This window comes from Falco biarmicus, chromosome 5, assembly GCF_023638135.1.
Source record: "Falco biarmicus isolate bFalBia1 chromosome 5, bFalBia1.pri, whole genome shotgun sequence".
Classification (NCBI taxonomy): domain Eukaryota; kingdom Metazoa; phylum Chordata; class Aves; order Falconiformes; family Falconidae; genus Falco; species Falco biarmicus.
In genome coordinates, this window is record NC_079292.1 from 83,465,796 (window position 1) to 83,492,207 (window position 26,412).

Below are 26,412 nucleotides of genomic sequence, written 5' to 3' on the forward strand. Positions count from 1 at the left end.
GATTTTTTATTACCCAGCTTGGAGGATTAATGTCTTACAACATAATTTTTGAAAAGAGATTGAATACTGAAGCAGAGGAAATGTATTACCAATTGTCAGCAAGAAAAGGAAAAATGAGACTACGCTGATTCTTGCGTTTTCTTATTATTAAAATAATTGAAAAAATAGAGGGAAACATTGCCAGTTCTCTACGAAGGAATGGAACAAAGCACAGTACGCTTCCAGAGCTGTATACTGTAAATTTTTGTTGAATGGGCTTTTCAATAAAACTCTAGAATTAACTTGAGGAAGAAAAATTAATAACTTCATTGAAAACAAATCTGATGTCTCAAGTGCATGCGTGTGTCTGAATTTTGGTAACACATTTGACTTAGCGTAATAAGCCTTCCTCTCAAAATTGATTCAAATGAGCAACCTCTTAGAAACTTTCACGTACCGTGAAAATGTAAAAGAACACAAAGTGATGTAATCTTAAAATAACGGAATTAACATAGAGCGGGGGATTAAAAACTGTGGGACCAAAAAGATTTTTTTCTCTTATGTGTACAGTGGGATGCAGTGACGAGAACTGTAATAACAATTTCCACCCAGGATTTAGAAGATGGTGTAAGTAATGGAATTGGGAGCAGCAATGCCCGTGTGGGTGGAAATACCTCCGAATGCTCCGAAAGCATTTTGAATTTCAAAACAGCTCTCGAGCGCGTTACCAGCCTGCGGAGCAGCTAAGCCCCAGCCTGTTTGCCGCTGTGGGAGGGTCCGCGTCATAGCGTGTTCGTGGTTTTCTTTTGGCTCTGACATCTGTCAAAGCCAGGTTCAAGGTTCCTGGGGAGTGTCAGTCCGGGAGGCCTCCTGCAGCTGAGCCCACGCGCTGAGGCGTGCCTCGCAGCGAAGGCTTCAGCCGGGGCTGCTTCGGGGCTGCTGCTGGCAGTGCTGCCCCAGGGGCGTTCAGCAAGGGGTGCCCACCACCGACCCTCACTTCTGTCCTGAGAACCATGAAGGAATTGGCCAGAAGCGGAGACCGGGAGGGGGTGCAAGGCGACCACCCTGCACGACGCGCTCCTTGAGTGCGCGGGTTCGCAGAGGAGCCAGGCGGAACTTGCAGAAAGCGAAGGCCGGTGCGTGAAGCCGCGCCTCAGGCGTCGCTCTCGCCGGGCAGGGGGACACGAGGCCGAGGCGGCTGGGAGAAGCGGGGCGGCGGGCGGCCGGGCTGCCACGGCAGCGGGGACCCGGCCGGGGCAAGGACAGGAGGCGGCAGCGGGACCGCGGGGGTGACGCGAGGTGTCACCAGCGGTGCAAACTGCGGGACGCCGCGGGAGAGGAAGCCCCGGCGTGGAAGAGCTGACAAGGAACGGCGCGGGAGTGGCACCGCCGGCGCGCGCACCGCCCCCTCCCCCCAGCACGCCCGTGTCTCCCTGAAAGCGCAGGGGCTCACGCGCCCCCCGCCCCCCCCGCGCAGCCACTCGCGCAGGTGCGGGCGCGCGAAGCACCGGGCGGCGCCGCGCTCCCACGCGCCGCTGCGTCAGTGCGCGCGTACGGCCACCTACACGCGCACCCCGCGTGGCGACGGGGGGGGTGGGGTGCGGCTGCGCGCACCCACGGACAGGGATGTGCGTGCACGCGCGGCGCTCAGCCCCACGCCGCCCCCGCGGGCACGCGCCCTCCTGTGTTACGCAGGCGGCCGCGTAAATATCCGCAGAGCGGCGCGCGCACGACCCGCCCGCGCGCCGCGCCTGCCCCACGCGCGCCGCCCCGGGGGAGCCGCTGGCCGCTGCGCGCCGCCCGCTCAACGCCGGCGCGGCCCCTTTAAATGCTAATGAGGCGGCGCGAGTGCCGGCGCCGGCCCCCGCTGACTGTGTTAAAACTTCGGCGGGGCCATTTTGGGGGCAGTAAGACCCAGCGCGGGCCCGAGGGACATCCGCCGCCGAGCCCCGCGCACCTACTCACCACCCGCCGGCCACCATGAGCGAGGCGGCGGAGACCAGCACTGCCAGCCCGGCGCCCACCGCGGCCACCACCACCACCGCCGCCGCCGCCACCACCACCACCGCAACAACCGCCGCTGCTGCTGCCCCGGCCGGAGCTCCTGCGCCGCCGCCGCCGGCCGCTGCCCCGGACGCCAAGCCCAAGAGCGCCGTCAGCGCCGCCGCGCCGGGCGCGGCTGTTGGTGAGGCGGCCCCGGGCGCTGCTGCCGCCGCCGCCACCACAACCGAGACAGAGAAGAAAGTGCTGGGTGAGCACCGGGCCCCGCGTCCAACTTCCCGGGGCACCTGCGGCGGGAGGGGGTTGTGGCGGGAACCGCCCCCCCCCCCCCCTTCCCCGCCCTTTCCCCGCGGCTGTGAGGTGGCCGCGATAGGGGGGCGCCGAGCGGTGCCTGTCCGGGACGGCAGCTCGGGGTTGGGCGGGAGCACCTGTGTTCAGCGGCCGCCCCAGCACCGCCCGGCTCCGGAGAAGCGGCCGGGGCCGCCGAACGGCGGCCCCGGCCGCTTCTCCGGGGCCGGGCGGTGATAGCGAGCGAAGTGCAGCCATGTTGAGGGTCTTCCTGGCACCTGCCGCCGGTCCCGTGCTCTGTGGGAGCAGCTCCCCTTGGGAAGGGGGTGCTGGTTAAACCCTATGTGCCCCCTTTAATCCTAAGGTCTTTGCGCCGTTTTTCTGTCTGTCAAGATTGCCCCTTTAATAACGCGTCTAGGTTTAATGGTCGAGGTGTTTTGGTTTGGGTTTGTTTTTTTGGTGTTTTTTTTTTAGCTTTTAGTTGATGGATAAAGAGGCGAGCAAAAAGGCTGGGTTTGCCGTCGCCTGTGCTCGGGGCTGGTGAGTCGCGAGTGTGTTTGTATCGTGACCGAACAGGAACAACCTGTTGAAAAGGGCAGGGCCGCGGTGCAAACGGGGATGCGCCGTTTGTAACTGCGTAACTTTTAAGAGGTTAGTAGAGGCCGAGTGGAGGCTGACTGCTAGTGTCGAGTCCCGAAATTCCCTAAGGAAAGACACCTCTCCTGAAGAGAGAGACTGAGGGCTTAGTGCAGCACTTGGAGAAGCTGGGTGAAGGATTTCTCTGGTGCAGAGAGGTAGGAAGGGTTCTGGCAAAACTGAAGCGGTAAGTACGGTTTGGATGACTTTCCCCTGTTCTGTTTGATTTATCAGTAATCAATCAAGGCACATCCATGTCTTTTCGTATGTCTGGCTGCTGCTTCTTGCCTTAATGTGGCATGTTTCATTCTTGATAATGTTTTTATCTTGCCTGCCTGTTGCTATTGCTTGGGGGGGGGGGGGGGGGCAGGGGGAAGTGAAGGCACAAGTGCCTTTCCTGGTTTAGCAGGAGAAATAAAACTGCCACGGTATTTGGTTTTGCACACTGGCCTTCTTGCTAGGCAAGCTTTTTAGCAGGAGTTGTAAAGAAAATGATCATTGGTAATGCTGATTGAAAATGGGCTTATGTTCAAGTCTACCTCAGATGTCCTCGTTAATGGTCTTGTAATTATGTTCGCTTAAGTCTCTTCTTACAAAGATCCTATTAGAAGCAAGGTCTGATGCTTGCCCAGGGCATCCAAATGTCTGACTTCTAGGAACAGGGATAAAGGGTAGTCAGGTTTATCTTCTCTCTTGGTCACAGGGAGCTTTGGCTTTCCTTCTCAAAACTAATACAAAGGCTATTTTGTCACGTAGGAATGGCTGATGATTGTTTCCTCTAATAGCATCAGAGTGCAGCATCTTGTGGAAATTATGTGGGTTTTTGCTTGCTGATAGGACAGGCATCGTCATCGCATCAGCTACCTTCTCTGACTCGGTAAAACTGGTTAGAGTGTCCTCTGGGCTTGTCCTCCTCCTTGCCTGATCTCATCTCTACGACAGCTCAGGCTTAACAGTGGCTGTACTACCATGGCCACGTGGATGTGCAGTGTTGTGCTGTTGTGTTTGAGGTGCCCCTCCCCGCCCTAGTAGTGCTTAGAGGAGACTCTAAGGCAAGTGTGAGTAGGGAATACTGTTTCCCCAGTATAGTGTCTTGAGGAATATCTTGGAGATTCATCTCTCTTCTCTAGCAACTTGTGTGAAAGGAGCAGATTAGCTCTGAAGCTGTGTGTGTGGGCATCCACTTAGTAGTAGCCAGCTGGCCATGTAGGGTGAGTTTTGACTACCTCTCCCTTCCACCAGCTTTCTGACTCGCTTGAGTGTTTTTGTCAGGCTTCCTAGGCTTCTCGCCCTCTTTCACATCCGATTTGAAATAGGCCAACAGACTCAATAGCTATTTTGTGGGGGAATCAGTGGTAATTAGCCTTCCTTCTTAAAGCAGGCTAAAACCTGTGTGTGCCACTGGCACCTGTTTCTGTGCTTCCCCCTGTTTCTTCCCCTGTTGACTTGTCTTAGCACAGTGAGGTCTTGTATGTAGCCAGTGCCTTTGTGGTAGCAACAAGTGTCTATACCTGGTGCTGTCCTCCTGAAATGAAACCTAAAAGCACAACTATAAATGTTGATGCTAAAGACTTGTTACTGAATCAGTGCTAGGCAGTGAAACTTGAGGGTTTTATCTCGGGAATGGATGCTGTACTAGTTGCAGCCCTTTTCTCTAGTAACTACCTCAGTTTTAACATGGCTTTGCTGCTCCTAAATGTTAACTTTTTCTGCTAGAAAAGTATATTAAAGACAAACCTCCACTTCCAAAAGCGCAATGATAAATGGCCTGTTATTTCAGTAATAGCAACAGTAACACAATGAACTGCTATCAGTAAACGTTCCTCTTTTAGCTTTGTGTTTGGGGAGGAGGAAGAGACTGCTCTTTACTTCTGTCATGGGGATATATAAGAATGGCAAGACTGCGTGGGACCAAAGGTCTGTCTAGCTCTATTGTCTTCTAGTGGGAGAATGTAGGTGTAGAGCAGATAAAGGACATGCTGTAAATTTTTATGCCTCTAGCAGAGTGGCTTGGACTTTTGAAGACTGTCTCTGGACTATTTTCCTTTTAGTTCCTCTTGGGTTCCTCCCACCCCCCAAACATGAGGTTTTTAATAAGCAGTCATCTGTAGGTGATTAGCCCCTTTTCAAATAAGTACTATGTAGATTGCTTAGATAGTTATGGTCATGTTATTGTGATAAGTAACATCTATGGAAGTCTAAAGCCCCAAATTCTCCCTTTCCTATAGGTTTGAAAAGTACAAATTTGTGGTCTCCACCCAGTTGCTGAGAGGGAAGGAGAGGTTGAACTATGTCCGTTGCTGTTGAGTTCCTCCCACACGTTTCTATACGTTGGAGGAACAGGTTTCACCAGGTCCTATAAGACTCTGCAGTATGGCTTCTAAGTCAGATGCTGTTTTGGTGTTGAGACAGAAGCTTGTCTTGATCCTAGAAGCCTTGGAACCTAGAAGTAGGGATAGAGGGGGACACACAAAAAAAAAACCCCAAAAAACCACAAACCCACAACCCAAAAAAACCAAACCCACTGTCTTGCAAGGTTTCATTGGATTAGGTTGATCTTGAAAATGCAAGAAAGCCCTTGTCCAAAAGATGGATGTGCTGCCTCTCCACTTGAGAAAGTTGCATGGTGTTTGATAACTGCTGCTTTGACCAGTTCTGGTTTCCAAGGAAGAAAGAAAGGGTAACTGTGTGAAAGAGGACTTTTAAACAGCTTTCTTTGGCTATGTTTCGTGTCTGGCTACTAAGCTAAAGAGAACTGATGAATGGCAGTATGATTTTCAGCTTCACTGCCCTTTTCTGGGACAAGAAATAAAGAAGGGATGGATGGCCAGTTCTGAAAATAGAGCTGGACTTCATTCTAGATGTTGTGTGAACTCTTGGCTGAAGAACAGCATGTTAAAACTCTTATACCAATGCAGTAGCAGGAAGCAACTGTAGCGGGAGATGAAAGTACACTTTAAGTGTTAAGGCAGCAGAATAGGTCTGATTGTGACTTCATGTGCAGGTATGAAAGTATTCTTGTACTTCCTTATGTTTTAGAGTAACACTAACTTTTTGTTTCAGCCACCAAAGTTCTTGGCACAGTCAAGTGGTTCAATGTCAGAAATGGATATGGCTTTATCAACAGGTATGTTTAAATTATGATAGTTGAATGTACTGTACTAAGACTCATGGTACAGATAGTAATGCCATTCATTAGTAATTGCAGTGGAGACCCAAGGACCTGGCTACAACTTCCTGCAGTTGGTAGCTGCGTTTTGCCAGGCATTCAACAAACTCTGGTATCATCCCCTCCTTCTGTCTCCATTGAAGGTTGTGTGAATGGAGAGAAAACGGAAAAATTTGGTCTGTTATTTGGTTACTCAGTCTGCATCTTTAATGAACTGTATATTCTTCTATGACTGCCTGCCTGTTTTTTGAAAAGTGCAAGTAAGGTTGGAGTATGAGGGGAAATACTCTTGGATTAAAACTCTGGTGTTAACTAATTGGGCAAAATACCTACTCTACATATACTTTGACATGCTCTGATACCACCTAACTGAAGATATTCTAGACCTGGGTTCATAGAAGTTCTCTCTATATTATTCTCTGAACATGGGCAAACCTCTGAATGGCATTAGTAATACAAATATCTGTAAGTGATATTGATCACACTCCAACCTTAGGTATGAGACCCCTTCTTCCAAGTTGGAGGAAACTGGCTTTTAGGTTTAAGGGCCTAACAGATACTCCAGCCTTTTGCTTTGTGAAAAACAAAGGTCCTGCATGGTGAATGCTTGTCTTGTAGAAGATAACACCTGGCAAGTTACTTTGTTCTGCAAGTCCTTGAACTGTTACACAGCAGGTAGATTTGGGCAAGTTGGACAGCATAGAAAGGGGCAGAAGAGCCCCCGTTTTATGGATCTGAAGTCAGTTCTGTTATAGTCTCTGGAGACTACTATCCAGTGTTAGGTAAGCTTAGAAAAGCTTGAATTAGTAAGTACTGTAATTTAAAGGCTTCCGTAGCAGTTGCTGTGAGAGCCTTCAGCTGGATATGTTGTATTAACTTGTTAACTTTCTTCCTAAACCAAAGTTTACTATTACTTCGGTCCAGCACAACAAGCTTTGGGTTATGCATTATCTTTGCAAACTCCTTGACCCACCTGTTCCCTCCACGGAGGAGGAACCGAGTGAACATACAGCAGTGTCTAGGCTGGCCGGCCTAATCCAGACAACCTCATGTTCGTGTCTGGATCCCCTGCTAGTGGACTCTCCTAACACCTCTTGTGCATGGCTGCTTTGAGCCTTGCTGAAAGGAGAGCTCTGTTAACAGCTGTGGCAAGTCCTGTTGATAGTCTTGCTTGACCTCTGTGATAACAGCTCAGGTTGCAGCCCCTGTGGGAGCTTTTTTTGGGGGATGGAACAGTGGAAGGCAACCAACCCAGTCATTAACTGTGCCCTGTGTCAAAACAAAATATTGGACACTTGCCAGGAGATTATGGAGAGCCTCCCCCAGTCCCCTCACCCTTCTGGAGGATGAGGAGTCCTTTCTGCTGTCAGGCAGATGACCCTGGAAATTCAGAGCAGGGTCTTGGTAGCATAGATTTAAACAGAATGTATGGAATTCAGGAGATGTACTAAAGGCTGGGGGATGGAGGGTTTCGCTTGTGAAGTCAGGGACTTCTATTTAAGTCTCTTAGTCTATACTCTTATGACTTCTCGCTCTCTTTTCACAGAAATGATACCAAAGAAGATGTGTTTGTTCATCAGGTAAGACAGCAGTAATTGTACTTAAAGATGTGCACTGTGGTAGGCTTCTAACGTAACGTTCTAAGGCGAAGCCAGCATAAGTTTGGGTGTCTGTTCCAGAATATTTACTGCAAATGCCTTGAATGGACATGTGTGAATTTTTTTCCTTCTGTCTGGAGTTATAACTGAGGGAATAGATATTATAACCCTTCATGCTTTCTCTTATCTGCTCTGATTTAAACACTAAAGGTTGTTTGGGGGTTTTTGGGGTGTTTTTTGTTTGGTTTTCCCTCACCTGGGGAGATGACTCTTTTCTGTAAATGCTTTGCTACTGGTTGTCTGTCCTTCCCCACCCCATTTCCTCATGCTCCTTGTGTGTTCTGTTTCTTCCTACCCTCTTTGTTTTCAGGTCTGTTCTGTCTGCCCTCCCTGGTATTGGAGGGAAAGTGATCTGGGCTGGCTTTTGACCAGCCTGGGTTGCCATCAGCTGTTGCTGCATGAGACAGCTGCTGTCAGGGAGAAGAGGAGGGAGGCTATGTGCCAAGTGTGCCCAAGCAGAGAGAGGTTGCTCAGCAGCTTGTCATTGGTTAACTTCCCTTGAGCTGTCAGTAGGCTGTTCTAAGTTTATACTGTGACTCTCAGATCGCAGGCAACTAATGGGGGAGATGGAGGATGCTGTTTCTATGCTAATGTAAACTGAATAGTTGGCTTAGATCTGGTTTTGCATCATCTGAGACTTTACCAGAAAATGAAATACTGCCCCTGGAGCTTGTCCCATATGAAATGCCTGCAGGCCCATGCCATCCTTAAAAGCATGAACTTTGCAGCACAAGTAGCAGTGTTTCTATCAAATGTAACCACGAAACTTACGCTCAAGAGCTCATCACAGAGGACCAGTCTATGTAGTTGTGTTAAACATGCTAGTCAACGCTGAGAGGTAGTTTAGTTCCTATGGCTTCATGAATAAATTGCCTGTGATAATTGTTTCTCTGGGTCAAGGGATATAGACCAATTATCCCAAAATGGAGGAAGCTGGGAAGGAATGAGTCTAGTGCTTGTAATGAGCAAAGGTGACATTGGAAGTGTGTGCAGTACACATTCCTGGTTCAGTTGGTGGACTTCAGAGCAAGAGCTCTAATGCATGTACTGAGTTGTAATGGTCACTCTCCTTAATGACTGTGTGCTCTGTGCATGCTGATACAGATGCTGCATCTGTGGCCTGATGAGAGTGTCCAGAGGAAGGTGGAAAGAGTTACAGTAGCAGAAAAGTGTTCTGGATAGGCAGCACTGTAAAACTACCTGAAAGGCAAGTGAAGTATCCTGTGAGAAGATATCCTGGAAAGTGGTTGTTGTGCTGATGACATATAACATGGATCAGTGTTATTCTGCTTGGGAAGGCCACTTGCAGAGACCCAAAGAGTGAAGGCCAACAGCAAGCTAGTATTAGCTGTGGTGTTTTGTCTCCTTCACCTGTGGAGAAGGTTATTCACCCAAATGTAAACTGGGGTGGCGGGGTGTAGTTTATTTCCTATCTCCTGTGAATGAAATCCTCTCAGAGTAAGCACCGAGGAAAACTGGCTTGTGGTATTTCTGAAACATCATCATGTGCAAGCCTGCAACAAATTAACCCTCGTGGTGGGCTGTGCATGGCAAAGGAGATGCTTCTGCCTCTGGCCTTGGTTGGCCGCAGTTGGGTGTTCCTCAGCTCTTCCATCTCGAGCCGTTCCTGTACGTGAACGTGCTCGCTACCAGAGCCTGGGGCGTTCTGGCCAGAGCTCCTGATGGGGCCGCCCAGCAAGGGAAGCAAATCCATGGTTTAAGCAAACATCCTGCTGTGAGCTCCCTCTCCATGCCGGTTCTGCCCCTCCTCCCCGCGCCTGTCCCGGGAGGGGCTGGATTACATGCCTAATCCCTTCAGAATAAGGCTGACCTAGTTGAATAGATACAGCCTCCTCCCTGCCTCCCCCGCACGCATCCGCAGTGGGGAGGGAACAAGCCGATCTCATGATTGGAATGGGGGTTAACGCTCGGGTGTCTGACTATTGGATGCTATTTATAAACCTAGTACAGATTAAAATGCTTTTCTCTTTAGGGCATGCATGGCTTGCTTTGAATTAACCCTTTGTCTTGCGGGGGACCCAAGCAGTGCTCTGGGGAAGGGCGGTTCTTCACCTGCTTTGTCTTGCTTGTATCCTTGTCCAGTTGGTTCATGCAAGGTGCTGTCTAGGGCACTGTGTCAGTTAGAGGTGGTGTGAGCATTAAGGACCGATGTGATCCACCACGTGGAGTGTGTCTGGGGAGGGGGGAGGAGGGTCTTGCAATTTAACACGATTGTAAGTGTCAGTAGCCAGAGATGTCCAATTTAATTAGGCATAGCTTGAATCAACAAGCCCGTGAGGAGGAGTTAATCTCTTCTGCTGCAGAGGTCTTTTTCTTTACTTTGCTGGATTGCATTTGTTGTGCACAGCCTGGTGTACATGCACTGATAACTGGTGTAACAGATTTTTGGCTATAGCTGCGATGATGCTGGATGTGCACATGGTGTGGTGATATGAGGGTATGGAAAGAACTCTTCCAAACAAAATACTGAACTAGCTCTGAAGACTTAGAGCTGTCTGTTCACTAGTGTCCCCTTGGGAAAGGAAGGGCTTTGTCTTAATTGTTGAGTGCTGTCTGTGTTAACACAAAACATCTCTTTTGAATCAAGCTGGAGCCTGCAGGATACTGGGGAACAGTAACAGGGAGAAGAGAGCTCTCTCCCCTCTGGATATATAGAGTAAAAGTCTTTTCATCAGTCTTGTAGTTTAGGCTTGTTAGAGGCTTATTTCAGCAACGTTTACCTGCAGCTGAAGTAGTAAGCAGTAGAACCATGTAGTTTCTGCTCTGAATTCTAGGACTTAAAAATGATTACTGGTTGCCTTTATGAAACAAACCCCAGCCTACTGTGTGGCAGCCTCTGTCTCCTGTTGGCAGCATATTCAATTGCAAATCTGAACTTCTGATGTTTCTTTTCACAAAGCTGGAAAAGAGCATGTGGAATCCTGTTGAATTTATCTTCCATTACCCTTCGAGGATGTTTGAGGAGCTTCACTAATCTTAAGTAAACCTGCTCCCGAAAAGAAATCTGGTAGTCCTTTCTTACCCTGCACTTAAAAGGAAGGGGAAGGAGCTTGAAATACAGCTTTGACATCTGTCATATGCAGAGGAAAAATCTTGATTTTGAGTCAGTTGTCTCAATGCAAGTGGTGGTGAAAGAATTAAACCCCTGATCCGCAGCAAAGATTATTATTTTAGTATGAATATACAGCAATGAAGGAAAAACTAGCACTTCAGCTGATCTTGGAAATGGGGCAGTTATACTAATAGGTCAGCAGAAACAAATGAAACTGTCGTAGCTGATGGTGGGAGTCTTTGTTTGCTAAATTCCCAAAAGAATTCACTTGAGCAGCTTGTTTTCTTCCTGTATAAAAAAAACCTCCACAACCACAAAAACAACAAAACAAACCCCTCTTGGGTTGCCTTTGCTTTCCTAGCAATAATATCTACACTCTTGCATTCTTCCTTAAGCCTTTCAGGGACACTGCAGGGTACAGGGAAAGGTGTGGCTAGATGTACAGCTAAAAGGATATGCTGGCCTGTTGCCTGAGACAAAGGGGACTGTATTCAGCAACAATGAGACTACTTTTCCTAAACTGGTCAAGCTCAACTTTAAACTGATTAGAACTTTTCTTTCAGTGGGAAATATTTTTGTTGACTGAATTTAGTTGCCGTGCACAGGCAGCAATTCAACTGATTGTCATTCTGCCCGTTTTTCTTGAACTGCAGACAGATATGATAACAGTCTCTTCTGTTTCTGCCTTTCCCATTTCTTAAGCCAGACTTGTGCCCTGTATTTCCATGTGTGCTTCTATCTACTGGATCTGCACCTGCCTCCTTCACACTAACAAGATGCCTGTATTGGGGAAACAAAGTTAATTGGCCTTTAATAATCCAGAAGAACTTCAGTAAAAAGTCTGCTACTTGAGTGGCTTGTACAATGTGTGCGTTTTGGTGGTGGTTTTTTTTTTTCTCCCCCAGCCTCTTCCAGTTTGTGTACTCTTACCTATTGAACAGATAGTAGGCTTGTCTTGCTAACAGCCCTTGGTGGAATCCTAGAAATACTCTACAGAGGGAAAGGCCTCTGTAGTTGACAAGCTAAAAATCACTCCAGGAGGTTTGAGTGTTCCTGTGCATCTGATGTTTTGATTCAAAGCCATGTTGTTATAATTTGGGATTTCCACAAACTGTGATTGTCTGTTCTGGTACTATTCCTTTGTGTGTTAGGGACTTGGCCTGATTTGGGGAGAGGGTTTGTGTATGCGCTTAGGTAAAATAGTCATTTATGTTACACCACAGTTGCAGTAAGTCGTCTTTAGTTGCTATGAGTTGCAATGGTACTTTATACCTATATATAGCTACTTCATATTTAATGCTATTTTCTATGAAAATGCTCCTGGTCTTAAGTTCTCTGTAGATGGTCTACAGGTCCAATGACTGTGCAGACATGAGTCACACTTGCTGCTGGAGCTGCCTTGGTACAGCTTGCAGGAGATCAAATACTTGGTGTGAACTCTGTTTATACAGAAACGTGTAATGATCTGGATATTTAGTAGGATTGGCAGAGGGGATCCTGGGGCAATGGCTGATTCTTAAACTCATAAATATTGAGAAAGGGGTAAACCTTGACTGAGTATTGAAGGGTCTGTGGAATGAAAGATATACCAGTGTGCAGGGTGAATGCTCTGGTGTGTAGAGTTGAGATTGTAGCTGAAGAGTACTGTCCTTACTACCTCTACAGGGCTAGGAATGTAAGATAACTAAGAGACAAAATAATACATTTTTCTGTATCTCTTTTTCTCTTTAAAGACGGCGATAAAGAAAAATAACCCACGGAAATACCTGCGCAGTGTTGGTGATGGAGAGACTGTAGAATTTGATGTGGTCGAGGGAGAGAAGGTGAGAGATTATGGATACTTAGGGATGTGCTCCAACAGAGTTAACAACATTGTAGTGAAATGTAACACAGAACCTTAGCTGTGTATCTGGTATTTTTGTCTGTTACATTAATCCCTAGGGTGGGTGGCATTCATACAGGTTTTCTGTAGAAGATCTGTTTTTAAAAGGCTTCATTAAAAAGTACTTCAAAACACTAACTATGTTCTAGTGCTTCTAGAATCTGTAATTCTTACTTGATAAAGCATTTGAAGCTTGTAGCCTGCCCAGTAATCGTTAAGAGGCATATATTGCCCTGAAGAATTTGTCTTGGGGTCTGGTAGCTTAATGACTGTAAGAACCTTCAAGTTTTTTGCTCTTCTACATTCTCAAACATTTTTTGAGGTTTTGTGAGTTGTGTGTGTGTTTAGGTTTTTTTTTTTCCCTCTGAACTTAGCCTAGCTAATAGGGTCTTAACTCATGATTGTAATTTTTGGTTATGGGGTTGAGAATAACAAACCTGCTCTTGCACTGCATGGGGGGGAAAGGAATCTCTATAGCGTGGAACTGATACAGAAAAGCCTCTTTCCTGTGTTATCTTTTCCCTGTAGCTGATGGTTCTTTTCTTTTCTTAGGGTGCAGAAGCAGCTAATGTCACTGGTCCAGATGGAGTCCCTGTAGAAGGCAGCCGCTATGCTGCAGACCGGCGCCGCTATCGACGTGGCTATTTTGGCCGACGCCGTGGACCACCTCGAAGTGTAAGTTTTATTTCTTAAAGTGGTGGTAGTCCCACCTCAGCAGTCTTCTGATTCCCCTTATGAGAGGGGACTACTGGTTCAGCACTGGCATATAGTTAAGCATTGACAGCTTAAAAAGTTGTAAGTAGTGTTCAATAATATTCTGGTTTCCCCTAGCACATCACTGATGTTGATACTGACATTTTCTATTATTGAGTACCCTTTAGGCCCATCCTTGGCATGTCTTTCTATAATGTGTTAAAAGCATCTTTTTGGGTGTTAAGGTATCTGTGTGAAGAGTAAACACAACGAAGCGAGACACCTGAGTGGTTTACCATGCTCTTTACCTGAAGCAAGCTGAAGTATGTATATGACCCTAAGCAATAAACCAGAACTTGGAAGGGTTACTTGGAAAACAGCATCTGGTTAGAAGTTCATTGCTTTTGCATGGCATGGTAGTAGTTTGACCAAATAGCTGAAACCTTCATAGGCCTCTGCCTACAGCAGTTCACTGTAAAGATAATGCTTTTTTTTTTCTTTAAACTAGCTACACACCACTGTTCAGAATATCAGCAAGGTTTCCTAAGCTACTTCCCTGCAAGTTTTTGCAGAGGGAAAAGTATGAGAGAGATGGCTGTAATTCTAGCAGTTACCACTCCTGTCCACATTGTGCTAAACTGGTGCCTGGAACAATCCAACAAACTAGAACATACTCCAAGCTTGATTAGCTTTTCTTTAAGAGTCTGTGATCATCACTTGCAGAAATATGTGAATAATGCAGTATGAGCCCTGGTGGAAGTCTCTGCCCAAGCAGCATAACTTCTTTTCTACAGAGTTGACAGCATAGGGGCAAACAGAGCAAGTGTTGTGAAACCCTTCCTTAAAGCCTAGCTGTTTATACTAGCTATCATGAGGTCTTTTCTTTAATCCTGTTGGACACCACTGAGCCTTAAATACATGAAAAGTGTTCTTTCTGAGTCCCTTGGAAATGACTGGAAGCTTGTGCTGGTAACTGATTACTTATTACTGAGTATGTCTTTGTTTTTGTGGCAATACAGTTTGCAGCTTCAACTTTCATGCTAAGTGGCAAAGAACTAGGATACTTGGTTTTGTTCAGCTTTTTGATGTTCCTGGTCTTATCTGTTCACTTGCCAGCCACCTACATTCCAGTACTGATTCTGTTTCCTTTTGCCTTGCCAAGCTTAAAATCTCAACCTTTTATTGGGAGTGAATGCTTTAGTTGGTGGTTATCAGTGTTGTCTTGGAACTGCTTTAGATCTTAAATGAGCAGGCATATCACAGCTTAGACAGCGCTGTGTGCTGCTGAGTATGGAAAGCAGCTATTTCTTTCTGCCTGAAGAGCAATGAGACCCAGCTTGAGCACAGGGAACATTCAGTCTTGGGGTAGTCATGCTGGGACATGTTCTCTTGGATGTCTAATGCAAGCTGATGCAGCTAAAAACCTGGCTTGCATGTGACACTAACACGCTTGGATCCTGGTACCTGAAGGTCTACGCGAGGGAGGAAAAAAAACTGATAAAGTGATATTTCCTTTCCATGTTTGAGCTCAGTCAGGAGTTCCTTGTGCAGCCAAAGCTGATGTTCTGCTATGCCTGCTCAACTTGCTGCATATTGCAGTGGACCCTTCTTGCGTTCTGAGCCAGTTTGAAGTGCAGTCAGTTCTGCTGGGCCTTCTTACCCACTTGCTAGTTGCCTGAACAAGTCAAAGCTCTGCTTTAAGGAAGTCTTTGCAGGGACTGTCCTTGAAGTTGTCGTAGTCTAGGTTGGTGAAACCACTTAAACTTGTCCAGGTATTCTTGTCATCCCCCATGTGCTTGCTTTCATAGATCGTTTGAGAGTAGAGTGAATCCTCATGTGAAACTAGCAGTATATTCTGTTGGAGATTTTTAACTCTCAGCAGTTTCTTCACATTGAAACTGCATGTCTGCTGCATTTAGAAAGATGCTTCTGATACCTTTTTTCTTTAACACTTTCATTCCCATGTGTGGAAAGGGGGATGAAAGGTAGCGGTGTTTGTGAGCCATAGCAGTATTTGTACACTATTCTGTATGGTCCCATTAATGGGTGCATTAAAGGTTGTGCGCCTCTACTTGAAGAAAAGTTTCCAGCTAAGAGCCGTGCAGGTTATTTCTGAGACAGGTGTGAGTTGCTGAAGGTATGGCACTCTTGGGCTGTCTTTGCTGAAAGGAGATTTACTCAGCTGCAGTTGACTCTTGCTGCACACCTGAAGGAAGAGGTTTTGGTGTACCCAGGCCTGCCATGCATAAAAACCTACTAGGCTGCAGAGAGGAAAGGTGTCCGTGCCAATCCTGTATTTATGGAGCAGGGGGGAAGTCTTATTTGTTAAGGTGACTTTTGACATGGTGGCCTCCTAGGTTTCAAGAACTTCTAACTGATGTCAGTTAGCAGCTCCACTCCGGCTTTGTAGTGCAACAAGAGTCTATTTCTTCTCCCTCACTGGCATGGTTTAAAGCAAACTAAAGGTGCTATCCTTTGTTTGCCACGATAGCTCAAATGTGCCTGTACTGTGTCTTAAGTTACTGAGTCTGTTTTTTGAACACGTCACACTGTGTGAATTTCTCAGCAGTGAAGAGAACCTTGAGGAATCTGAGGTATTTAATCAGCTCCAGTGGAACTGTGTCTGGATTGCATGGAAAGTTCTGTGGGAAGTGGAAGTACTTGTTCATATCAGAAAGTTCTTAATTGTATCCACTACAGAAAAGAGGCTGTGCTCTTCAGTAAACTGCCAACACAGTCATGGCATGGAGCTGTAGTCAGAATGTTAGTACGGTGAATCATGGAATAGCCTTGAGAACTGATGATGGCCTCATGTAGATTCTGTGTGTGTCACTAATAGAGGAAGCCTCTATACTAGTGAGTCAAAAAATAAGCAAAAGAGTTTGAGAGCTGTTTTATAGGCTGATGCTATTTCTTGTAGAGAAGAGACCTGAAAAAATGAATAGTATTACACAAAAGCTAGAAACTGATCTGAAGCAATGTAAGAACAAAGGAAGAAGTTAGGAGAAGCAGATGGGTAAAAAGCTCATTGCAGTTACTGTTAATGCTTACAAAACTCTTCTTTGGGAGATGGCAGTAATATTTTGTACATTTTTAGGGTTAGAGAAATCTGTGCAAGATCTTCATAGAGAATCACAGCCTACTTGCCTATTTTGTTCTTCAGAGGAAAATGTAGAGTGCAGCAGGCCAGCTTCATTCATTTGTCCTTTAGGATAACCTAATCTCTTGTTAGAAGGTATTACATTGAGCTGGAAGGTTCCTGTGGTGGAGATCGTGAAACAGGATCATGTATGTGCTAGACATAGTGTGATGCTTTTAACAGTAAAAATGAAGCTTGACTAATAAATGAATCTAATGTACTTACTGTCAGTGTAGTGAAACAAGACCTCAAAGCTTAGGTACTGTTTTCTGGTCAAATTGCATCTGTTTGAGTGACTTCTAATAGCATAATTGTTTTATTTTGGAATTGTACTTCACTTCCAGCCAATAGACCTAGATCAATTGACAGTGATATAATGTAATGTGTTAATTGAGTTTTTGTGGTACTGTAGAAGATGCAGGAAATTATCAGGACTTCTGGGCTAAGCAATTCGGATGCTTTGCTATTCTGTTTTAAACTGATTAAGCCAAACCCATTTAAAATACTGACATAACATTCAGCTCAAGATGAATAGGAAAATGTTGAAATTTTCTTGAGTAATGCTTCATCAGGTCTAGTCATTCTTTCCATCACTACAGGAGATGGAGTCTTTTATGTGAGATTCTGATGCAGCCCTCTGTAGGGAGGAGTGGACTTGGGCTGTGCCATTAAAAACATGTAGAAATTCAGTACTGCTTTTTAAAGAGCTGTGAATGTGATCCTGACTGTCAAGTGCTATAGGAGAGCTTTGGCTGATCAAAAATATTGTTGTGTGTCCCTCCCTACAATTGGGTTGGTTGAGGCTTTGTTGATCTTGGCAACATTGCCCCTCTGACAAGACCTACTAGGCCTTCATGGTTCTGTACTTCTGGCATTGTAGCACTAGAACTGAGTGCTGATTTCACGTGTGCTTGCTCAGAAATTCTGGAGAAGTCATGATTATGCTGGAACATGTTCAGGATTGCTTTAGTTTGGCATCCCCTCTTCCCTTCACATCTTGCTGTTCTCCCGTTTCTGTGCTTTGCCAGTCCTCACGTGAGGAAGAGAGTGAGAGCAGGAAGAGAGAGGAGAGAGTGAGAGCATTAGATTATTGCTTCACAAATGGCAAACCTCAAGACATGAATCACTTGCCACACGCAATACTGGCAGTGCTATTTCTTACTTTACTGTTGGAAAAAATTCTGACTACCCATCACAGGTCTATTAAACTGTAAACATCCTGATACAAACAGGACAGATTGGTATTGGAAAGCAGATGTAAGTAGTATAATACTGTTGTAAACTCAGAAGCATAGTTTTCCATTTGGTTTCTGAGTCTCTCGAGTACTTCTCAACTCCTATCAGATGCTACCTGTTACTACTATCTACTTAGTCACTGGGAGTTCCTGTGGATATTTAGTTATCCTGATCAGTTTTATACGTGAGAGACCATAATGGATAATGTTATTTGTGTTTTTTAAATTGAATTCTGATTTATCTCTACTCAACTCAGCAGCTGACCCTGTCATATTGTTAAGAATAGCTGGTATAGCTAGCTCTAGGTACAGCATGTGAAATATTCCAGCTGCATTTAGGCCATGTCTTTGTGCTTTTTGGAAACTTGGAAAGCTACAGAGTGCTTGAAATTAATGCATTTGGAGGGTATTTTCCTGTAGAGAGAGGAGAAGATTGTCCAGGTTAGTCACTGAGGTTCACTTAACTCCCTAAGGTGTTACAACCGACAGCACTCCAGCCTTTCTAAATGTTTATTATCACAATATCTTAGCTAAAGAGAAGTTCACTGCCCATGCAATTACCTGAGAGATTCAGATAAAATAAAGCAAAATATGGTGGTCGTTAAAATAGCTGTGCAGAATTGGAAAGAGACCTGTCAAACCTAGTGTAGACTACTGAAGGCTGTCAGAAAGCTTGTTTCCTACTCTATCAGATACAAAAGATGCACTTATGTTTCCAGAGTTCTTGTTAAATTCCTCCTTTTAAAGGAGGATAGTACAATGAGAACTGAAAATCATCTAATGACTTATAAAATGGACAGTACTGATGGCTGGCATTTAAAAAAAAAAAACCCAAACTAGATGAGAAAAAAACCCTGAAACAAATTGAAATAAACTTTATTAGTTAACAAGTAAAGGGGAACGATAACCACTGCAATGAAAATGATTGTGTAGAAGAGTATTTGACACTATGTAGTACAGGTTTTCTACCTTTTAAATTTCTTGATTTATTTTTCCTGTGGGGTGGGGCTTTGTGTAGAATGAAGCCAGAAGTGGTCTCTGGCAAGTCTGTGCATGATGTCTGTTAGCTTTGTGAATTCAGAAGTGTCCTGATCAATAGCTGCCTCTCCATAACACATTTACCTCTTACAATGCAGTGTTGTGACTTGAAATGCACTTCCATGCACATCAGAACTGTGAGGTTCTCTGCTGCTCTTGGCAGACAGGGAGGAAGTATTGTGAGGTAGCCTCCTCATCTATTACTATGAGGAGCAAGGACAGTGTGATTGACTCTTGTTCTGTTCTGCTCTACTCTTAACTTTTGTCTGTATTAAAGCCTTTTGAGTATCTGCTGCTTTTTACTTGATATGCTGGTGTTTCTGTACTGATACACTGTTCTTGAGCTTGTGTTCAGATCGCTGGGCTTAATATGTTGCCCATGAAATAAGGTAACACTTCATCTTTGTCTTCTGTTTTCTTTTGGTTGTAGGGTGGTGAGGGAGAGATGAAGGATGGGGTCACAGAAGGAGGACAACTTCATCAGCAAGTCCATAGGAACCCTACCTATCGTCCCCGCTATCGCAGGTTTGTACTGTTTCCTTGCTCATCATTACATTTGGATGCTTTTGTGATCTATGCAGGCTTCAGTAAGAGCAGGAAGCTGTATTCCCTAGTGCTAATGTGTATTCTACTCAGGTGGTAGAGACGGGGAGAAACATTTTAATTACTAGGAGAAAGGTGAGCCACAGGAGTAAGGAAACAACCATAAATATATTTTTTAATGTGCTTATATGTTGCTCGGAGCCAGGAATAGGTCTAGAAAAGGCAAATCATTCTTGGGCTTCTCTTACCTCTCACAGTTGAGCAATGTACTGAAATAAGTTGCAGGGTCCATGTCTTCTCAGCTGAACTCTTAGGCTTTCCTAGACAAGTAGTGAATCCAGACCCCACTTGATCTGGGACAGCTAGGCCCACCATCTGCCGGGGCAAGGGTGTGCTTTATAACTTTTCTTGTGAACTGCAGACAGTAGTTTCCTATTAAGCACTGAACTAGTAGCTTGTGCACATCCAGCTCGCTCCTAAGTGTCATGCAGGCTTGGTTTTATGCACTGGTGCTACTTGTAGGTACAGAGGAAAGCCTACTGTTCAGGGAAGGCTTAAGTTGTATCCTGTCTCGTACAGGCTGTTCAACTCTATGATGGCACTATAGTTACCTTGTAGCATCCTGTGCTAGTGGAGGGTATTGCTGTCAGTTAAGAGATAAATTTTAAGTTCATTGAGGGCTCCTAAAGGAGAGGGTAACAAAATAGGATTATTAAAGTGGCTCTTGCTAGGACTTTTGGAGAAAAGGAGTACTATAGATACAGGAGAGCTTCTGGAATAATAAGATAAAGCTTATCAAAATGATTGAAGGGCCAGGGGGGAATGTGTTAAGTGTAGAAGTGGCTGAGGAGTCTGAGGCTGGGAGAAGAGACAAATGAAGACTGATATAGAGGCCCTCCAAATAATGAGTAGCATGGAAAGGATGGATGAGACTTAGTTTTGTTATTTCTTCTGATGACGTGCAGAATCAAACTCTACAACTCTCCTCAAGTTACAAAACAGGTATGTTTATTGCAGCACCAGGTGCAAGGGAGATCACTCCTCTTAATTTGCATGCAGTTTCAACTAGCAGTCTGATATTTATTATACAAAGTCATGCATATACATAAGGTTTCTGAACATTCAGAATCTCCCCCCTCTGGTGCCTCTTCAAGATGTACTTTTCATCTTCTTGGGCAGTTACCTGAAGTTCTTGTTTATCTTTGCATACATTAGCAGTCTTTGTTATTGAGTTTCTGTTATCTTAAAACATCTGCTGGCTAACGATTAGTCCTTCCTTATTGTCCACTCTAAACATGTAAAGCTAATACATGCCCACTGGGCTGGTTTTAATCTATATCAGCATGATCTCGGGCAGGGGATCCACCTTCCTCGGGGTGGGGGCCATTTGAGTAGGAAGTCGCTGATCTCTTATTATTACTAAACTATTACTACCACAATTATTTTACTCTAGTTTTTCTTTTAGCAGTTAGCATGTCCTTGTCAGAAGGCTCCTTATTTACATTCTTGTTGAGCTCATCTACATCGGTACTAACTGTCCCTTCTTGAAGTGCTAAGCTCCCGGGTGTTAATGTTCCTGTTATCTATGCAGTTTCTGTCTGCAGCAGAGTTTTAGGTTTTTTTCACTATATCTCTGATAAAACCCCAAAACCTAACAAGACCTTGAGGAGCATTCAGATGAAGGAAATGGGAGACATGCTGAAAAACCAAGGGAGGTTCATAAAACCACAGGACAGCTGAGGCTGGAAGGGACCTTAAAAAAAAAAAATAATCTGGCTGAACCTTTTGTGGGAAAGGGAGCCTAGATGAGACTATAGCACCCTGTCCAATCACATTTTGAAAGCCTTCAGTGGTGGGGACTCTACCACATTCCTGGGGAGGGTTGTTCAAGTAAACGATTTTTCTCACTGTAAATCTTTATTGTATAAAGATGACACCTGTCCTGGTGCAACTTGTACTTGTTGCCCCTTGTTTTCTTAGTGTGGCGCCTTGTGAAGTGTCTGTCCTCTTTGTAGCTGCCCTTCAAGTACTGGAATACTGTGAGTTCCCTTCTAAGCATTCTCTTCTCCAGGGAGAAAAGACCTCACTCCCTCAGTCTTCCTTCATAGGTCAGTTCCTCCAGCCCTCTGATTATCTGGGCCCTCCTTTGGGCTGTATCCAGTCTGTCTGCCTCCTTTTTGAATTGTGGGGCCAGAACTGGGCAGAGTATGCCAGGTGTGGCCTGATAAGTGCCGAGTAAGGTGGGATGTTGACATCTCTCTTTGCTACTAATGTCTCTGTGGATGCAGCCCAGAATCCATTTGCCTTTGCTGCAGTGGTGCACTGCTGGCTCATGCTCAGGTTGTTGACTTGGGTTGTTAAGCGTACAGCAGATTTCTGGAGCTTTTTGCCATGGGGTGTTGGTTATGTTAAAAACTTGGAGACTAGTCAAATAACTGGAAGAGGACACCATTGTGATATCCCTGAATAGGCAAACTCTGTCTGGCTCAGGAAATCCCCAGTGTGGAAACCAATTAATTGGCAGCTGGGAGGCTGGAAAGTAGGCTTCCTTATCCTTATTTTGCCCCTAGGGATTCACAGAACTGGGGTAAATGAACACTTGGAAGACCTAGTAGACCATGCTTACATTCTTAGTAAAGATCACTTTGAGTTCAGATGAACACTAACGCTTCCTGGTGGGATATGTGGAGAAAGTTGCTGAGTCATCAGTATTAGTCATACTTTAAACTGGCCAGCGTAGGGTTGCTCTCTTTGTTTCCCAGCCTCTGCACTAAGGGAACAATTCCATAGCCAAGGAATTTGGTGTGGTTAAAAATACCAGTGTGAAATAGTTAGCCTCTGACTATCATACCTTCTGAGATGTTGCTTCACTTACCTCCCCCCGCCCCCAAATTCCTTTCAGTAGAAAAGATCACTCAGATTCTTGGTTTCTTGTGAATTGTTTTATCTTGGAAGATGAGTGACAAGTTAAATAAAACACTGGATTACTTTCACTGGTGTTCTTTGTAAAACATTGTGACATGGTCCTTCACAATATCCTTCTCTCTAAATTGGAGAGGGATGGATTTGGTGGGTGAACTGTTTGGTGGATGAGGAATTGGCTGGATGGCCACATCCAAGGGATAGTGGTCAAGGGCCTGATGTCCACATGGAGATCAGTGGTGCCTGATGTCCCTCAGGGGTCTGTATTGGGAGCAGTACTATTTAATTTCATCAGTGACATAGGCAGTGGGATTGAGTGTCGCACCCTCAGTGAGTTTGCAGGTGACAGCAAGCCGAGTGGTGCAACTGACACACCTGAGGGTCAGGATGCCATCCAGAGGGACCTGACAAGCTCAGGAAGTGGGGGCATGTGAACCTTGTGAGGTTCTACCTCTACTCAGAGCTTTTCTATCTGTGAATATTTAAGTTGTCTCTCCTATATTGGATTGTGGGCAAAGGGGTAGTACTGCTGCTTGTAGGGATCCGAGCTGAATAAATTTTATTCTTGAAAGTCATCATTAGCATAGGCAGTCAGGAATAGCACCACACCAAGTACAGCGAAGCATCTGAGCTTTTGCATGCCATGTGGGTGAATCACAAGCTGGGTAACTTGCTTATGGCTAATGAGAATTTATGCACTTCTGATACTTTTTTTCTTCTGTAAGAGGTATGGTATATCCTGTATGAGTGCAGAATGCTTCTGTTTGAGTTAACAGGTAGATAATTGCTTGCATTTACATGCATTAAATCCAGTCACTTTTATGTTGGATTCTTTTGGAAAAAAGTAAATTAGCTTTTGGGACTAGATAGCAGTAGATCAGGTAAGCCAGCTAATGGGAACTGGATACTAGGCAGTTACTTTGTCATTGCTTTCAGCTGTGTTTTGACAGTTTATAAACACACTTTGTTTATACTGGAAATGGGATGAAATGCTCTTGCATACTTCAGGAACATAGACTTGATAGCTTAGTGTTAATGAGGTCCAGCTTGCCTGACAGATACATGCTATGCTTTTTCACATGGTCAGGAGGGGCAACATAAAGCAAAGAGTGAAGATTCAAGAATGGCTTACAAGGTGGACTGAGATTGCCAGGGATTGCATCATTAACTTTGAATAGGACTGGGCTGGCATATAGCTATGCCAAGGCTAACTTGGCAGAATCAGCCTGTGTGGCCATTACTGGCTTGTTTCTTTTCCTAGCCAGCAATTCAGATGGGCTAACTACACCTTTATTGTGTGACAGACAGTAGAATATGCTGATGTAGCTTCAGCAGTGAAGAGACATCCAGGTTGCTTCTCTTTCCCTTCCAGCTATGTGCCAGCCAAACTCCAGAGGGGTGGTTTGCTAGCATTCAAAGTTGTTCAAGATGGTGCTTGGTTAGAGAGACTTTTGCTGGGCTAAAATTATGGTAGTTTAATCTTTATTTTTCTCGCTTTTCAGAGGGCCCTCGCGTCCACGCCCTGCCCCAGTGGCTGGAGAGACTGAAAATAAAGAGAACCATCATGAGGCCAATGCTATGAGTCAGCAGCCGCTTCGCCGTGGGTATAGGCGCCCATACAACTACCGGCGTCGACCTCGTCCACCCAATGCTCCAGCTCAGGATGGGAAAGAGGTGAGCGTGCTCCTGGCAAAATGTGGCAGAGACCAAGGTTTGGATAGGGTGAATGCCCAAGACCTTCTGTCCTGTGGGAGTGTTGATTTAAGTGTATTTTTGGTGTGCTGGAGGAGTCTGATGGCCAGAGTCCAAAGTGCTGTTGGTTAAAGGTAGCTGGTTTCATTGCCTGTTCCTTGTCGCCTTCTTTGAGAAGGAACAGCTTCTCTTAAGTGGAACCAGCAGTGGGATAGGGATGGCTTCTGGATAGTTTGTAACTGCAGTGAGACTACAACAAATATTTTCGAAGCAGAGAGAAACAGCTGTGTGTTCCAGCTTCCTCAAACCTTCAGTCTGAATGTAGTGTAAGAGATTTCAAAGCTCCAGATCAATTTCCTGAACTGCTTGAACCAGACTATTTCAGGGAACTGTTTGCAAACCCAGATTTTACCTTAATGAGGAAAGACTTTCTCGTTCTATATATCTACTTGATGTGGTCCACTGACAGAATCTGCTGTGTAATACTTAGGCTTTAAGGTTTTTCCTATAGTTTATATTTTCTGAGTATTTGTTTTCCATGATTATTTTAAAGCCTGGGTTATGCTGGCCCCACCACTGAACAGAGGAAGGGTCTGGAGGTCAGCCTTTGCCTGTAACAAATGTTTGTTTTGTCTCAGACAAAGGTGACTGAAACACCTACTGAAAATCCTGCTCCAGTGACCGAGCAGAGTGGTGCTGAGTAATGTCCGGCTCCCCAGGCACCTTTATCATCCCTCAGGTAAGGAATATAAATTTAGTTGCTGTTCTCCAACTGAAGCAGCACTGTGTACACTGCTAGGACTTGGACTCTGGCCACATCCCCTTATGTGTGGCTAGATACTTCCAATAACTTCTGAGTGCTAGATAGGCAAACCAAGAACAGTCTGCTGCTTTTTCTTTCTGTCCTCTGCCTTGGTGTCTGTATTTGTTGCAAAGTAAACTTTTGCTTTATAATTCTGATTTTTCAGGGAGAATATCTGGTCTATGTAGCAATAGCATCTGCTCATGAGTTAGTAATGTTTTGCTTTAGGAAGATAGTGTACTCTCAGCTTACAGACAGGATATAAGCCAGTTACATTTATCCTGTCTATTATAAAACTCCCTTTCCACCTGACATACTACCTTTACAACAAAATGAAACTTAAACTGCATTTTCTTAAATATGGCTCTTTAACAGGTGTCCTAAAATACAACTCAAAAGTAACACCAAAGAAACACACAAGCAATAAATTGTCAACAGTGATGATGAAAGCAAAGATCTGAAACATCGGAACTTAAAACAAAAAAATACCAGCAGCTGAGATCCAGGGAACGCCTGCAAGATAGATGCATGAAGAGAAGAAAAGAGAGCGAGATTCAGAAAGAGCAGCCTCCCCAGTTTCAACAGTAACTGTGGGGTTTTTTTTTTCCAGAATGTCACTGTTTCACTAGTATTGAATTTTTCGATTTTTCTTTTGGTAAACTGAAAAGGGAAAAAAAAACCAACCAAAGAACTGAAATTGAAATCAGATGCTTTTTTTATTGGATGCTGGTGCTAAACCTCCCAGGTGTGGTGATTTTTTTTTTTTCTGTGCCAGTCCTGTTTACTGCAGGACACGGGGAGGAGAAACTTCCGCTTTCCTTGGTAAGATCTATTTGAAACTGCAGCATGGGTGACGTTCCTCACAAATAAAAGTTATTTCAAATACAAAAAAATCCTCTGTCTTAGTATGTTTGTTCATATTTACTTTTAAAATAACTCATAATTTTAACCTTGCTGCTTTAGCATTTATATGTGAAAATGAGATCTGCCCCTTTAGTATTTGCTGATGCATCTTTTCTAAAAACTATGCTGGATGATAATGTGCAAGGAAATAGCCAGGTTAGGTGGGTCTACTTCAACCCAAAACAACTTCTGCAAAGAAATTGCATAATGGAGCTATAACCTACAGTGAGTGTCCTCTCTGCTTTTCTGGTGCAACTGGTATTAATGGTTGGGTTTGGCTGTAACCATCTCGTGGTAGGAGTTACTGGGATATTACTTGCCTCATCTGTTTCACTAGGCTTTTGTGTTCTGTAAAGAGCAGAATCCAAGCTTGGAGACTCCTGCTGAAAAAGATGAAAGACCTTAGTAACTGCCACTTCATTCAAGCTTCTGTGCAAAATAATGGCAGTATGCTTTATCAGCCTCTCCACTTTTCTCTATTTGAAACCAGTAAAATCTTTGCACCTGGGCCATCTTCTCTAAGTACTTAGCTGTCTTACTAATGGGTGTGTCTTTCTAATGTTTCTCCCTAAAACTTGGATGTCTTGCAAGTGTTATCATCTACTTCCAGCTGTTTAATATGGGTGTATTTTTTCAGCTATCTTGTTGGACTAGAGAATGAAGGACACAACATTTCTCACGTTCCTGCCTTGCAGTTGCCGTTACCCAAACCTTTGAGTATTTGTTTACTTAAACCACCTTTTTCTGTTCTTAGCTATG

General features: G+C 44.8%; 1 protein-coding gene across 1 annotated transcript; it reads left to right on the forward strand.

Annotated features, from left to right (window-relative positions):
• The first annotated feature begins 1,823 nt into the window (after positions 1-1,823).
• YBX3 (Y-box binding protein 3) lies at positions 1,824-25,643 on the forward strand. Its single transcript, XM_056340357.1, has 9 exons — positions 1,824-2,230; positions 5,968-6,031; positions 7,620-7,653; positions 12,538-12,627; positions 13,239-13,361; positions 19,222-19,316; positions 23,759-23,930; positions 24,587-24,687; positions 25,126-25,643. The coding sequence occupies exons 1-8, from the start codon at positions 1,960-1,962 to the stop codon at positions 24,650-24,652; spliced, it is 915 nt and encodes a 304-aa protein (XP_056196332.1). The 5' UTR covers positions 1,824-1,959; the 3' UTR covers positions 24,653-24,687; positions 25,126-25,643.
• The last annotated feature ends 769 nt before the right edge of the window (positions 25,644-26,412 follow it).